The sequence below is a fragment of the Danio rerio genome, chromosome 16 (genome assembly GCF_049306965.1).
Source record: "Danio rerio strain Tuebingen ecotype United States chromosome 16, GRCz12tu, whole genome shotgun sequence".
Lineage (NCBI taxonomy): Eukaryota > Metazoa > Chordata > Actinopteri > Cypriniformes > Danionidae > Danio > Danio rerio.
The window spans coordinates 35,274,053-35,290,815 of NC_133191.1; the positions used below are offsets into that span (position 1 = coordinate 35,274,053).

The 16,763-nt window shown below is 34.2% G+C and overlaps 1 protein-coding gene across 3 annotated transcripts; it reads left to right on the forward strand.

Annotated features, from left to right (window-relative positions):
* Nucleotides 1-1,208: 1,208 nt before the first annotated feature.
* On the forward strand, nt 1,209-10,464 carry prpf31 (PRP31 pre-mRNA processing factor 31 homolog (yeast)). 3 transcript variants are annotated; one of them, NM_200504.2, is given in 15 exon segments: nt 1,209-1,313; nt 1,419-1,628; nt 1,720-1,780; nt 2,755-2,838; nt 4,771-4,868; nt 5,036-5,142; nt 5,450-5,619; nt 5,843-6,000; nt 6,628-6,717; nt 6,817-6,944; nt 8,376-8,448; nt 8,554-8,682; nt 9,814-9,912; nt 10,043-10,216; nt 10,249-10,464. In NM_200504.2, coding segments are annotated over 13 exon segments (1,527 nt in total). In that variant the 5' UTR covers nt 1,209-1,313; the 3' UTR covers nt 10,163-10,216; nt 10,249-10,464.
* The last annotated feature ends 6,299 nt before the right edge of the window (nt 10,465-16,763 follow it).

Consider the following 16,763-nt stretch of genomic DNA (forward strand, 5'->3'; position numbering starts at 1 on the left):
ACAGCTTTTATTTCAAAATGAAATCAATTATGGCAGTAAAAAGTTGTCTGAGATCCTTTTTATATCCAGTTTAACCAATCTTTCCATAATGTGTACAATAATTATACATTTGTCAATTAAATAAATGAGTCTCTTAGGACCAAATGCTGAATTGTACACCTGTCACACTCTAAAATTTAATTTGATTAAAAGCTTATTACAAAATAAATGAATTTGTATTAAATAGAGCATGAGCTCATAAATTGTGAATTCATTTTTAAAGTGTGATAAGAACTTAAATTTTTTTTTTAAATATGTGTGGTGATGGAAATGACAGCTGTGGTGGAAATGACCAAATCAGTGTTAATGTAGAGAAACGTTAGACTAATATTAGAAAAATAATTGAACTCTTAAACTCACACTTTTTAAACTCAGTTTACAAAATTACTAAGTATAACCGCACAGTTTTGCATGTGTAGGGCTGTGATTGATCTAAAAACTGATTTGTCTAGCAGATGAACAGTAACAGTGCACTGTGAATGTCAATATTATTCAAATATTATACAAATTCGTTTTAAAATAAAAGTATTACACATCTACAGTTGGACAATGAGACTGAAAGGCCTGGTTTTAGAGCACAATAATTCATTAGAGCGATGGAGACTATTGGAGCGATATGGCGGAGAGGGTAATGCTGTCACCTCGGCTGGGTCAGTTGGCATTTCTGTGTGGAGTTTACATGTTCTCCCCATGTAGGCGTGGGTTTCCTCTGGGTGCTCCGGTAACGGTTTCCCCCAAATACATGCGGCACAGTTGAATTGGGTAGCCTAACTTGGCTGTAGTGTATGTGTGTGAATGAAAGTGTGTGGGTGTTCCCTGATGTTGGGTTGCGGCTGCGTAAAACATATGCTGGATAAGTTGGTGGTGTGGTGCCACTGTGGTGCCCTCAGATGAATAAAGGGACTATGTCAAAGGAAAAATGAATGAATGAAAGAATGAAGTTTACAAACTTCATTTATTAATTCATTTGCCTTCGACACCATAGTGGAATGAACCTATATACCTTAAACAAATCCATGCATCCAAATTATTGTTAATCATTCAAAATTTAACTTCTTTCATGTCCAAAATGTGTACAAGGAGCAAAAAAAAAACAAATAGGTCATGGACTTTTTTATTTCGAATCTTCCTGAACACATTTCCCAGAAGCCTTTGCTGTGAAACATGTGACGTATTTACTGTGCGACTGCAGATCGTTGTTTGGCGTTTGTAAGTCGTTGCATGTTGGCTTCTGTTCTTTCCATAAAGTGAGAAGAAAACAGGCGGGTTGAGTTGTAAGTTTGGTCTGATTTTACCTTGAACACTTTCTTAAAGATTGCGATTATCAAACAGCAGTGTTTATTGTCTAGTTGTGATTTATTTTCTCACTGTCTTCGTAGATGTCTTTGGCAGACGAGCTGCTTGCGGATTTGGAGGAGGCAGGAGAAGAGGACGGGCTGTATCCCGGCGGAGAAGAGGGAGAGAGTGATGGAGAGCCCGGAGAAAGACAAGTTGATGGAGGACTGGAGGACATCCCGGAGGAGATGGAGGTGGATTACAGCAGCACGGAGAGCGTCACGTCCATAGCTAAACTACGACACAGCAAACCGGTCAGTTTCTGACATCAATAACTCACACACAGCTTCATTTCAGATCTATTTTTAGAACCTAACTTATTGCAGACTTGTTGATATGTTGCAGTTCGCTGAAATCATGGATAAAATCAGTCACTATGTTGGAAATCAACGCAAGAATTCAGAAGGTAACGTTGAGGTTGTTTTTATTCACACATTCAGACTTTGGTGTTCAATAAAATACTAAAGCAGATTTTAAAAGCCTAATACAGACTATTTATAATGACGTAATAATTTAAACACAAAGTAACTACTTGTGACAAGGTCCCTGCATTGTTTGTCACGCTACTTTGGATATTATTTCTGAAATCCAATTCAGGCTAAATATTCAGACTTCAAAACAACATTAGTTCTACTGTTTGACTGCACAATGTTGTATTTTCATAGTCATGGGCTCCTGATATGATTTCTCTATTTAGAATTTGTAAAATACTTCCCTGAAATTGCATTAAGAGGGTGAGAGTCAGAATGTGCAAATATAAAACTAACTTTACATCAATGAAGATAAGTAGTAACTTTTTTTTTTTTTTTTTGTAAAGCGTGCTGGTGAACATTTATTTTAACTTAAAAAATTAAGTCAAAGAATCAGGATCCATATCATTGTGACATAGATGAAAATGATCTAAAATATTGGTCCAGAATTGAGATAATCTAGGTCATCCACAGAACATACAACTCAGATCTGCTGGCTTCAAACCACATCTGGAGCAAGATGAATCTGACCCTGAATACATTTTTGCCAGCTTACTCCTTGATAGGTGAAGACTATGAAGCCCCTTAAACTGTAGAAGACCATGTCTAATACATATAGAGAATACTAATTTTAATTAACGTTGTTTAAAAGGGATGGTGAAATTAGGTATTAAAATCTGCTCACCCTCAATGGTTCAATGAGGTTTTTGTTTTGTTTTATTTTGTTGAATACAAAAAATGTAAATATTTTGATGATAAATTTGAAAACTTTAACCATTAACATCTTTATTAAAAGCAAACACTATGGAAGTCAAGGGTTACAGGTTTTATGTTCAACCAAAGAAATGAATTTAAACAGTTTTAGGCACAAGTGAAACTTTTTTTAACATGGTATTTCCTCTTTTTTCAGTGTCTGGACCGGTTGAAGCAGACCCAGAGTACAGGCTCATTGTTGCCGCCAACAATCTGACGGTGGAAATAGACAACGAGCTTAGTGAGTTCACTGTTTGTTTTATACCTGTGTATTAAATTCACATTATATGAATTGTAACACTAAAGCTATAAAGGCAAATTTCAGATATATTTGCTTAATTATTCATTTTTCCAAATGAGCTTTTACCATGATTCTGACTGTTTTTGCATTTTAATATTCTGAATTTGAAATTCTGTGAAATTCTGCATACATTATTTTTTTACATTGTATTATTATTATTATTATTATAGTTTTTTTCATAAAATGTTATAATGCTTTTGAAGTGGCTCTTGGAGCATAGCAGATGAAGTTAATGTCCTCGTATAGTGAAATGGCAGACAGTGCTTGAGTTTGTCTGTAGTAAAGAAGGCACACCACTGATTTACACACAAAATGCAGACTTTATTACAGTTTTTTACAATTGCTATGACACTTTTATCAATACATTTAACAAGTTTCCTAAACTCTTAACACAGTTAGCACAACATCCGTCTTCGTGGGCTATACAATTAACACATTTATTGTTGTTTTGACACAAAATGCATCCAGTTAACACAAATTTAAAATGCTTTAACTTCTTTTACACACAAGCACAACCAAGAAAACAATGTAATTTTACAGTCAAATTTACAAATGCTTTAACACAGTATGTCAGAACAGATAACACCATGTTCTAAACAGAAATTATATAGGATAAAGTCAAAGTGAACAGCTGTTCTAATTGTGAATTGAAACACAAGTTTATTCCCTTTATTTTATTCAATTGCCAATGAGAAACAGCATATTGCGGTTATATAAATAAATAAATATATATATATATATATATATATATATATATATATATATATATTTATTTATTTTTTAAATATATATATATATAACCGCAATATGAGTCTCTCTCATATATATATATATATGGAGTTCATTAGTACATACAGTACATATACAGTACAGCATTTGCATACACTGTGTCTAATTACTTTCAGAGAGTCATGAAGTTAGAGGCCAATCAAGTACCACATGAAATTTTCAATGTTGACAAGGCTGGGGATGTCGCCGTAGGAAAAACATAATAGGCCAAAGGGCCACAGTTACCGTGCCGGGCCACAGAAGATATCAAGTATAATGTGGATGAGAACTTGTGGCAAAAGACCGGGAAGTATAGAAGATTACTTTGTTATTTTATTATAGTTGTGGTGCTTTTCCTGTTTGCAGTGATGTCCTTCTGCAAAAAAAGTCTGTACTGCAGAAATTCTGTGTCTGTATTTTTTTTACATAAACTGTAAATTTTATAAAGCAATTTTTTTCTTCCTTTCGTATAGAATTTTTGCCGTAAACGAAAGAAAATGCATGCATTTACTTAACCCAACGAAACAAAACTGTAACGAGACTTCAAATATAAGGGCAGAGCTGACACATAAACTAATGGAGTTTCTGTAATGTCAGCTGATGATAGTGTTTTTATTGTCAGTGTGTTCTGATTGACTGAATGTTTATGTTGGAAGAGAACATGTGTTAGTGTTTTGAACAATAATTTCATTTTGAAACATGATTGCAGTGTTTTGTTAGACATGGTGTAGTGTGTTCGTTTATTACTGTATTTTGAAAAGTAGTTTAGAGGTTTAGTTTATAATGTGTGATTTTGAGCATAAAATTAACTGTTTTGCCAATTGTGTATTTTAGGTGTGTTGCTGTGTTAAGAGTTTAGCAAACTTGTTAAATGTATTGAAAAAAGTGTCATAGCCATTGTAAAAAACTGTAAACCGCAAAAATACAGTTTAAATATATTCACAAGCACTAGTCTGTATTCAATTGGATTATGTGAACAGTTAATGGATGACTAGATTTTGTTAGCTTTTTCTGCATCATGAAGCCTCTTTAACGCTTTCAAACATTGGAATTGTAAAACTTCTTACGCATTTTAAGATCACTTTTTCTTTATTTCTTCCTCAGATATCATTCACAAGTTTGTTCGTGACAAGTACTCCAAAAGGTTTCCTGAGCTGGAGTCTCTGGTGCCAAATGCACTGGACTACATCAGAACTGTTAAGGTATGTAGAAACCTGCCCGTCTGTGATTTAGCTTTTATGAGCAGACTATTTCTGTCAAAACTGTGTTTTGTGAATTACACTTTCTAATCAGCTGGGGTTTTTTGTTAATGAAGTTTAAACATTAATACTTGTGTGTTCGATAATTTGATGTGTTTGTGTGTCTTTAGGAGCTGGGCAACAATCTGGAAAAGTGCAAAAACAATGAGACCCTTCAGCAGATTCTCACCAATGCCACCATTATGGTGGTCAGCGTCACAGCCTCTACCACACAAGGGTGAGTGAGCGAGCAGATACAGCCAGAATGGTTATAGCATAGGTCTCTAACTCAGTTGCTGGAGTGCCGCAGCTCTGCACAGTTTATACAGTACTATGCAGAGCTGAGGCCCTCCAGGAATTGAGTTTGAAACCACTCGGTTATACAATTGACAAAAATCTTTATTTATTGTGTTTGTTATTGCTTTATTTTTTGTAAAGAAAATTTTAAAACATTAAAAATATGTAAAATAGTGATAAAAATGTGTTGCGTATGAAAACATGAATAAAATGGTACAAACCCTAAATCATTATTCTGATGATTGCAGAACGATGCTTGGAGATGATGAGCTCCAGCGATTGGAGGAGGCCTGTGACATGGCCCTTGAGCTCAACCAATCAAAACACAGGATCTATGAATATGTGGAATCCAGAATGTCATTCATTGCTCCGAATCTTTCAATTATTGTCGGAGCTTCAACTGCTGCCAAGATCATGGGTGAGCAAAAGATGTTGCTGGATTAAAAGAGTTCACGTAGAAGTCACCTTGTTATGTTGACAAAAAATATATGTTTAAATTGTTTTAGCATTTTGAATGTTTCAGCTATTTACTGACGGAAATTATACTTGCTTGGAATCATATATAGCGCTTTTTGTTTACTGTAAATTGATCACTTCTGTTTATATTTTTGAACATATTCAATTCTTTCCTTTTATTTCAGGTGTTGCCGGTGGTCTGACTAACCTGTCCAAGATGCCCGCATGTAATCTGATGTTGCTGGGAGCGCAGAGGAGAACACTGTCTGGATTCAGCAGCACATCTCTGCTGCCCCACACAGGCTACATCTACCACTGTGATGTAGTGCAGACTCTGCCTCCAGTGAGCATCAACCTTTGGTTTCATTAAAAGTAGTTCACTGACAATTAGTTCCACCTGATATGACATTGTTGAGCAAAATAAGACATAAGGTTACATTTGCATGACGATAATGCAGCTTTTGATTTTGAAGTTTCATGTATATGCAGCAAAAATGTCTGATGATTATAATAATAATAATGATGTTGTTGTCGTGTAAATGAACAGCTAAAATTAATTTAAAAATTGATATTAGTTACTTACTATTAGGTACATTTCATAAAATCATTGAGAAATAATAGAAATTGGCCATCAGTAGCCATGAAAAGACAAAGATTTAGTGCTTTAACAATTAATTGCATACAAAATAAAAGTTTGTAAAATATGTGCAAATACATATTATGTAGAGTTTGAAGTCAAAATTAATAATCATCCTGTGAAATTTGCACATTTTATTTATAATATTTCTCAAATGATGTTAAGCAGAACAAGAACATTTTTACAGTATTTCCTATAATCTTTTCTTCTGGAGAAAATCTTATTTATAATTTGTATATAAATATTTTATAAACAAATAAACTTTTTCTATTGCATATAAATAAGAACATTTGTAAATCTTAGTAACAATGTGGAGTTAATCTGTGTTTGCAGGATCTAAGGAGGAAAGCAGCTCGTCTGGTTTCTGCTAAATGCACTCTGGCTTCTCGCGTGGACAGTTTTCATGAGAGCGCAGATGGCAAGGTGACAGTAGATCATGATCTGCATCTCTGTGCTGTTCATTCACTTTAGAGTATATCAACTAGTTAGACTGTAAGCATTTGTATGTGGGTTGCTCTGCAGGTTGGCTATGATTTGAAGGAAGAGATTGAGAGGAAGTTTGATAAATGGCAGGAGCCTCCACCAGTCAAGCAGGTCAAGCCTCTTCCAGCTCCTCTGGATGGACAGAGGAAGAAGAGAGGAGGAAGAAGGTGAGGGTGGGAATGTTGTGGTCTTGTGAATGGCATATAAAATTAAGGTCTTGGTGCATCTGTGCTGGATGTGAGTTTTTGACTATTCTATAGCTATATATAGATATAATCTAATATTCTATAGATATAATAATACCATAATATGTTTACAGATATTTAAAAAAAAAACTTGCTAAGTGGACATTCGTGTGTATCTGAAAAGCAATGCTAAAGTCAGTTATTCTGCTTTGAAAATGTGAGTTACGTGCCAGAACGCTGTCTTTGTTTTGGTCATTTAACCCAGTTAAGCCAATTATATTTCAGCTGTCTAGGTTGCCTTCATGGAAAATAGCTTATTTGATTCTTTTAGTCATGAAGGCTCTCAAAGCACGCAGTAGCAGCCCCAAAATGAGACGCAGATTCAGAGTTCCACATGAGGTGGTTATTAATTAGCAAATCATATAAATATTACGAGCGTAAACATTAGGTGAGCAGATTACATTGTAACCCCGTGCCCTACCTATTAAACCTCTTTTACATTATTATATGCTAAATAATTAATATTTGTTGGCTTTAGTCACAGTTCTAAAGTTAATTTTCAAATGGTTAACTTAAAGATGATCTGCTGCTGCTTTTAGTAGTATGACAATACATGGCATGTAAAATGGCATTCAAACTCACATTGTTAGCATCTAACACTGAATAAAGCACATGAGCTATACCTGAGGTGATCCATTTCTCACAGGTGAACAACAAGATTAACTGTTTCTAAAATAGAAATTTACAGTTTTGTTAGGACAAAAACTCCTTTTTTGTATAACAAATATTTCTTCTATCACGTGCCATTGCTTTTAGTTGACAAGCTGTTCAAATCAGCCTTTAGGCTTGATAGTCAGGCACACTCGCATAAATCTGGCAACCTGCGCTTGCATGGACTTGTCAGAGGAGGAGCCCAGTGAAAATGTGTTTTGATCCTGTATTGCAATACCTAGTTCAACCAATGGGTGTCAAACTTGCATACTGCACTTTTAAATGACTAAGTTTTAGAGAAAAAATAATGATGATGACAAGTGCATTAATGAGAAAAAGTAACAAAAATATATACTCTTGGAATAAGCAGAAAAAATAGGTTTTCAAACATGAGAGATCAACTTTGTTATGTTGAGATCACAAGAAAATTAAGTTGTGATCATAAGAAAACAAGTAAACTATATTGACGCATGGCCTTTAAGGACTTCAGTCGATATTGTACGCATCAATACTAAACATGATTTTTGACCATTGTTTTTCCTAATAAATCATGTTTTTTTTATTTATTGTTGTACTCCTCAATATACAACAAAAACAAGATATCTACAATTACAAAATATTGAGTTATCTGTCTTTAAAAAGAAACCTTTCATATATTAAAGAATTATTTTGATTGACTTGCATTTTTCCTGGTTCTCTCAGGTATCGTAAGATGAAAGAAAGACTGGGACTGACTGAGATCAGGAAACACGCCAACAGAATGACTTTTGCAGAGGTCAGATGAACTGCATCAGCAGCTCTCCATTAGTGTGCTTGCTTTTGAAATTCTATAGATTGATTCAGCTACTGCGGGTTATTAACGTTCTCTTTCTCTGTGTAGATTGAGGACGATGCCTATCAGGAGGATCTGGGCTTCAGTCTCGGTCAGCTGGGAAAATCTGGCAGTGGCAGAGTCAGACAAGCTCAGGTCAACGACTCCACCAAAGCCAGAATATCCAAATCTTTACAGGTACATCTGCAGCAAATACTAAGGGAAAATGAAGCTTTGAAAGCAAATTTTCTTTGCTTGGGGCATTTTCACAGATGGCTAATTTGCTTATATTTTCGCTTATATTTTCGAATCTGGTGCGTTTTTTTTAGAGATGTACCAAAATGAAAATTCTGGGCTAAAAATGAAAGCAGACATACGAAATGCTCTGGAAAACCGGAAATGCTTTGTAATAATTATTTATTATTTTATTAAATTATATAAAGTCATCTTTCAAGACTTTTTAAGTTTGACATAATTGAATTTATACGGATTTAAAAACAAAAACAAAACACAAGCCAGTAAAATAACCACATGTCCTTAATTTGAGCTGTATTGTGTTATTGAAAAGTTCCCGATAAGTGATCAATTTATTAAAGAGATATTATAAATAAAAATTATATTAAATGACTAATTAATACTGATTTTATTTATAAGCCTCTTGTGCTCGTCAGGCTGCTTTTATAAAAAAAATTAATTGAAAAAAAATGTGAAATAAATTTACCATTTATAATAAAGTCAACTATAATAATGTATTGAAAGCTATTTTGTTCTCATACATTTTAAAATAAAATATATGTCTATGATGGCAAAGCTGAAAATTCAACAGACATTACCCAACTACATTCAACATTACCCAACTACATTCAGTGTCACATGATCTTTCAGAAATCATTCAATATAATTTGCTGATTTAGAGCTAAAAAAAAACATGTATTAATAATATCAATGTTGAAAGCCATGAGACTCATTAATTGTTTGCTGAAGTCTATTTAACCGAATGTATTGTAATTCCATTACAACATTGATGCTGTAAAAGGAACATTATGAAATTGATAAGTCACATTAAGCTTTCACCAGAAGTTCATCATTGGCTGAAAAACACTAGCTCTGCATAGAGCCCATTCAATCATTATTTTAATGATTTCTTTTTTAAACAAGCCTCTCAAGGACATTAATCTGGGATAAATCCTCCTGAATCACTTGTCACCTCTGAGTCAATTTGCTGCCTTGCTCTTTTTTAACAGAATTGAATGTGTCAGCTTGATTGTTGTCATTATTTTTATCCATTATTTCTACACACGTGGTCTTACATCAGTTGTGTTGTTGCAGAGGACACTGCAGAAGCAGAGCATGACGTACGGAGGCAAGTCTACAGTGAGAGACCGATCGTCTGGAACCAGCTCCAGCGTGGCCTTCACTCCTCTACAGGTACACTGTCTCGCAGTCCAGCTGCTTTTGACTCTTTTCGTGCACGTTCTGGTTCATTGTGGCGTGCTGAATCTCAGACTGCCAGCGTTGGTTTGGTTGATTTGTTAGTAAAGCATCTGTTCTCTGTCAGGGGCTGGAGATTGTGAACCCACAGGCTGCAGAGAAGAAGGTGGCTGAAGCCAATCAGAAATATTTCTCCAACATGGCTGAGTTCCTCAAGGTCAAGCGTGAGAAGGAGGACAAGGTGTGAGGCGTCGGCGGCGGCGCATCAGACATGCAGTGACAGCCATGGATAAATTAGCAGATGAAGTGTGAATCTGTCACACACCCACTCAGATGGACTTGTGTGGGGACGGTGACATCATGAGGATTGCTGTCATGCACATTTTGTACATTTGGTTTTCTTTTTGTATTTCATCAAACAAAGGTGTTTAGTGCTGTCTATATAGAACAGAACATTGTAAATGCAAGTTTTCATTTTAAGGAATTTTTTATTTTTATTTTGACAATTACAAACAACACTGAGTGAATAAAGTTGCTCATCTAGTTGGACCAGAGTTTTTTCTTTTTTTCTTTTTAGTGCTTGTTAACTTTTTTATTTGTCCTGTAAGAAACTAATATTACATTCAAAATAATCTAAAGTGGTTGTCTCAAACTTAATTCCTGGAGGGCCGCAGCTCTGCTCAGTTATGCTCCGACCCTGATTAAACACCGCTTCTCCATCTAATGAAGGTGTTCATAACCCTTTTGAACACCTGGATTATTAGGATCAGGTTTGTCTGCAACACATCACATCTGAAGCAGTCCTGAAATGAGAAACAAATGTTGTGCGGTGCATGATTTAATAAATAATGGCAATGATTTTAAAAATAAGAGCAAATTTAAATGCCATGGTGACTTTAATACCAATTAAACAGTAATTAATAGTAATCAAAATACTGCAGCCTTATGAAGACAAATCACACACAGCGCAGTTGTAGACTGCATTGGGCGATCTGAGCTACTTTCCTTAGAGAAGACCCCCATCATTTCTTTGTGCAAATTCTATTGTTTTACACGCACACACATTTTAGAAAAAATATGCAATATTAGTTTTGATAAAAACATGCAATGGTTTTCCATATTAGTTTTTCTCATTCGCTTTGGTACATTTATCAGAACACTAGTGCATTGGGTCCGTGTACGTTGCGTTCATTCGATTTTTGATCTTAAACGAAATTTAAAAAACGAGGAAACGGCCGTTTTTCGTTTTTTTATTTGGCTAAAAAAAATTTAAATAAATGATTTTGGCTCGATTTTCTTTTTTTGGTTTAGGGTAGGAAAACGGATAAATGACTTTAAAATTCATTATCCACATGTAGGCGGTTCTAAAACGCCCATTTCCTCTGATTGGTCAATCAAATCTGGGCTCCTAACGTCGCCTTCAAAATAACAGTCCTGTAGTCTTCGTCCTCTGCGGATCAGCACACAGGCATTTAATATATTATATTCAATATATAATATATTAGCAGTATTATTAGACATTTATCATTACAATTTATCATTACTGTTATAGTTCGCCGCCAAATTTGCTGCTATGCACCTGATACTGAGCAAAAGATTTGCGAGCAGCACTTGGTTTGCACGATTGTTTCCAAGCTAGGCCTATAGTAATAATAATAATAATAATAATAATAATAATAATAATAATAATAATAATAATAATAAGCCTTCCTTTCGAGACTTTCGCTGGATTAATGTCGAGTACAAAATATCTGTTTTAACAGTTTTCAGTATTTTGTGATTTTTACTTTTTTATTATTTATTATTTATGTATTTATTTGCATTGTCTGGGCTGGTGTTGTATATTATGCTACAAAAACTTTGTAATAAACTGTGTTTACATTAATTTATCTATAGCCTATATTATTTCTTAAACATTATATTACTTCAAAAGTCCACAGAGCAGATATTAGGTCCCATAAATGAACGATGCAAGAGTCGGATCCAACAGCCAAAGAGAACTATTATCTTTATTTTTTTCGTTTAAAATAACTGTTTAATATACATAATACACCAAATTTACGTATCATTTGAACCACATACTAGAACATAGGCCTATGCCTGATACATTCATTGCATATGCATAAATTATATAAAAACAGCAGTATAATTATTTGACATTAAATTAACGTCACTGCCAAACTTCTTGCTGCTATGCTCCTGATGCTGTGCAAAATAAAGCCATTTCTGAGCAGCATATTATTGTTTCCGAGCTAGGCGCAGCTTTATAAATACGTGATTATTTTCACGTATTATTGTGATGTAATTAAAACAAGACCTATTTAATAATAGGAGAGAAAGCGAGAGATGGATAGATGGATATGCGTACATGTAAGGATGAAAGCTTAAATTTAGCCGAATATTAATTAAATACTTTAATTGGCCATATGGCTGTTGCCGAACACTGCCTTTTGTGTTTTATTTGGATATTACAAAATTAAATAGTCAAAATGTATTTTTTTACCATTCTCTCTTTTTACCATCATCATCATCTCTCTCTGGCTTTTTTCAATAACAAAGAAATATATTTCAAAACAACACTTTAAAATGTATTACTTACGCTACATTATTAATAGATTTACTGTAGAGCTCAGCAGTTTACTCCGTGAATTCGCAAGAGTTACATTATATGGGAGTATTTTTTAAGCGCTAAAGTCTACATTTTTATTTAATCAGGTGGATCAGGTGATAGGATCAGTTATTATTGCTTATGCAAACGTCATCTACGTTCTGAAAAATAATAAGGTGTTTTAAAAATGTGTATCTTGACAAACTGGCACAAATTATAAAAATCTTTCATCGTGGCCAGACACGCGCAATCTCTCACAATGAGTTTACTGCACAAGTTGGAGGATGTTGTTCATAAAAAAAAGCAAAGACGGCTCCTTCAAGAATATAAGATTTTTAATTGTTTTGTAAGTGCACTCAGGCATATGTTTTTGCATATCACTATAATTCTTTACAAAAGATTGATTAATTATTCTGTTTTCGAACTGTTATTCTTTACCTGTTATGTTATTATGTGGGCGTGGTTAGAGGTCCGCTCGCGAGTTCAATGAATGTATTTGACACAGTAACGGAAGAGGAACAGAGGAAAAGGCAAGTGCACATCGCGATGCTTAGTCGACAGTTTAAAGAATTATAACCAACAAGATTTCAACCACACCATTCCAAGAGCAAGCAGTTTGACTGAATCTTATCAGATGAGAAGAAGATGTGGTGTGATTTGCTTCGGAGTTTGACATAACTTTATAACCACACACATACACAATCACCTGCAACTGCATAAAAATTTACAGCAACATTTAACTTCATCTGATAACTTGTTTTAACACAATAACTCCTCATTTTACATTATACGTTCATGGCATATGAAAATTCGATCCCGGCAAATGTTGCATAATGGCATAACTTCCACGGATCGTCTGCTGAAGTGATCGCTTATAAGGTTATTCTCTAAAACTATGGGACTTGTTTCATCACTATATTACAACTTCTCAGTATTAAAATTATTGTCATTCTTATGTGATAATTGTTTACCATTTACGTGGGCCTATGCTATTTTGTTTGATTTGTATTGTGATGATTATGTTTACACATTAATCATAAAGAAATTAATACATTGTTTAAACATAATAACTTGTGTCTGACCTCTTTACTCTTCTTCTATTCTTTGGACATCAATATATCCTTTAAGGTGGTATAGAACCGTACAGTTATCAGTGCATTCATACAGGCTTCAGTACAAATTCTGTATATTTTTTTCAAACTGAGTTAACCGGGGAATACCTTCATTGCTGCAAAGAGTTTGTAAGGCTGTCCTGGCTCATTCAAATCAGGGAATTAAATCGAAACTGACAGCCGCAATGGATGATTTTGATATTAATAGCCAATACAGTTTAATTTAGGCTACTCTGAAACAGTGAATATTTCACTTTAATTTTATTTATATTATTATTTTATTTAACAAAAAAATTGTGTTTTGGCACTGAAGCCAGGCCTATATAGGGGACCTCAAATATTGTTGTTTGTAGTTAACTGGCCAACAAAAAATACATTAAAATAAGATATCTTACTTATACAAATTATACCAAACAAAATTTGTTCCAAAAAGCTCATCTTTCCAACAAAAAAAGCCTATATGAAGTGTATTTTTTGTTAGGGCCGGTCTGCTATACAGTGCTGTGGATGAATTGTTTTGCTAATAAGGATTTAATTATAGGCCTATGCTCCCTGTAATTTCTGTATTACAAACATTTACATTTTAAAGTTATTATTTTACGAATTATGTCATCTGCCTTTTCCTCGGTGCAGATCACAATCGTAAAACTGTCGTGCTCGGAAATCTTGCTCAGCATCAGGTGCATAGCAGCAAAAATGGCTGCAAACTATAACTTTTTTTAATGATAAATTGTAATGATAAATGTCTAATAATATATATCAAATAATAATAATTAAATGCCTGGGTGCTGATCCACAGAGGACTACAAGACTATTATTTTGAGGGCGAGGTCAGGAGCTCAGATTTGGTAAATAAAAAATTAATAATTATAATTATATGTTTTTGTATAATTTATGCATAAGCAATGGATGAATCAGGCATAGGCCTATGTAGTATGTGGTTCAAATGATATGTAAATTTAGTGTATTATGTTAAACAGTTATTTAAACAAAAAAAAATTAAGATCATCGTTCTCTTTGACAGTTGGATTCTACTTGCATCATTCTCATCACCTGCAGCTGCTGCCAAAGTGAAACACGGCGCCTAGCTGCGCCTCCCTCATATCTGTAGTAAGATGTCCAGCTTATAGGCTAAAGATAAATTGATAAAATAACAGAAAATGCACTGACAGTTTATTACAAAGTTTTTGTAGCATATACAACACCAGCCCAGACAATATAAATTAATACATAAATAAAAAAATTAAAAAATCACAAAATACTGAAAACTGTTAATTTACAGATATGTACTCGACATTAATCCAGCAAAAGTCTCGAAAGGAATTGGCTTGCTGCGTGAGAGAAAATGTGTGTGTGTTCCAATGAACTCTTATTCTGGCCCTGCTAACAACTATAAAAATAAAAACTAAACAATAAAAACTATATAATAATAATTAATTATTATTATTATTATTATTATTATTATTATTATTATTATTATTATTACTATTATATAGGCCTAGCTTGGAAACAATCGTGCAAACCAAGTGCTGCTCTCAAATCTTTTGCTCAGTATCAGGTGCATAGCAGCAAATTTGGCGGCGAACTATAACAGTAATGATAAATTGTAATGATAAATGTCTAATAATACTGCTAATATATTATATATTAAATATAATATATTAAATGCCTGTGTGCTGATCCGCAGAGGACGAAGACTACAGGACTGTTATTTTGAAGGCGACGTCAGGAGCCCAGATTTGATTGACCAATCAGAGGAAATGGGCGTTTTAGAACCGCCTACATGTGGATAATGAATTTTAAAGTCATTTATCCGTTTTCCTACCCTAAACCAAAAAAAGAAAATCGAGCCAAAACCATTTATTTAATTTTTTTGTAGCCAAATAAAAAAACGAAAAACGGCCGTTTCCTCGTTTTTTAAATTTCGTTTAAGATCAAAAATCGAATGAACGCAACGTACACGGACCGCATTGGCACAACAGTTAATGCATTTCTCAAAACAATTAGTACAAACTGCAAAACCTAGTTGCTAACCTGCAAAAGCGCATCACATGCTCAAAATGGATAGTTCATTCCTCAAAAGCAAGTATTGATGTCAATGAAAGTGTCAGTGTCATCAAAATGAAAATTCCTGACACCATTGTTTATGAACAAGACCGTCAAATGGCTTTGTCATGTTTTCATGACAGTTTACATTTTTTCAATGCAGAATATGGAAGGTAAATCCTGCCAATTTTAAATAAATCAAATAAACATTGGAAATGAAAATCAGATTAACAATTTCATTTTAAAACACTGTTCGCAAAATATCTGCCAAAATTGAAAATGAAATTAAATTATTTCATTTTTATTTTCATTTTCACTTTGACAACACATCGTCCCAAACAAATTGATAATTAAAATGAAGTTGCCGATTTAACATTTCATTTTCACTGCATTTCCGCATCAACACTGCCAATATTAAAATGAAAAGCCAAACTGAAAAATAAAATGCAAACACAATTTTCACAAAGCCTGTTATTAATGGACACAGGAGAACCAAACGTCAAACTTCCGTCCCGCAGCAGGAGTCGCGGGCTTCCTCGGTGGGCAGAGAAACTGCAGTGTAAATGCGGAAGGCCTTGTGATGAAGTCGAATTGTATATACTGTATTAGGTTTTGTGACGTTAACAACTTGTTAGTCCTAAAATCGTTGAAAAACAGCTAAATTAGCTTGGTAAGCTTGTCCCCTGTTCCTCTTGCTCTACCAATGCAGCAGCTGCTTCACGTAAAAGCTGACTACCAGTTTTTCCATTTTACTTCTGTTATACTGTATTTACTCTAGTAACTCACGCTGCCCCATGCATCAAAACCATGCTTCTGCCCTCGGGCTCTGTGTGTGAAAGCACTCGACGTCGCTTGAATACGCCCCTCCCACTGATTAGCATAGGCTTTGCATGCAGCTTGAAGTTGAAAATGAAATCTAAAATGAAAACTGAAAAGAAAAAGTGTCAATAAAAGGAAAGTTTAAATTTATTTTCATTTGAATTGTGTCACTATTATAGCGTGAACATTAATAACAGGCTTTGTAAAAAAGTCAGTTTAGCTTTTCATTTTAATATTGGCAGTCTTGATGCGGAAATGCAGTG

Bases quoted from the DNA above. Each gene is read 5' to 3' on its own strand.
- prpf31 (XM_073924720.1), top strand. From the start codon at position 1,419: ATGTCTTTGGCAGACGAGCTGCTTGCGGATTTGGAGGAGGCAGGAGAA. The intron at 6,945-8,375 runs GTGAGGGTGGGA...TGGTTCTCTCAG, and splicing joins AAGAAGAGAGGAGGAAGAAG to GTATCGTAAGATGAAAGAAA. The intron at 8,449-8,553 runs GTCAGATGAACT...TTCTCTGTGTAG, and splicing joins ACAGAATGACTTTTGCAGAG to ATTGAGGACGATGCCTATCA.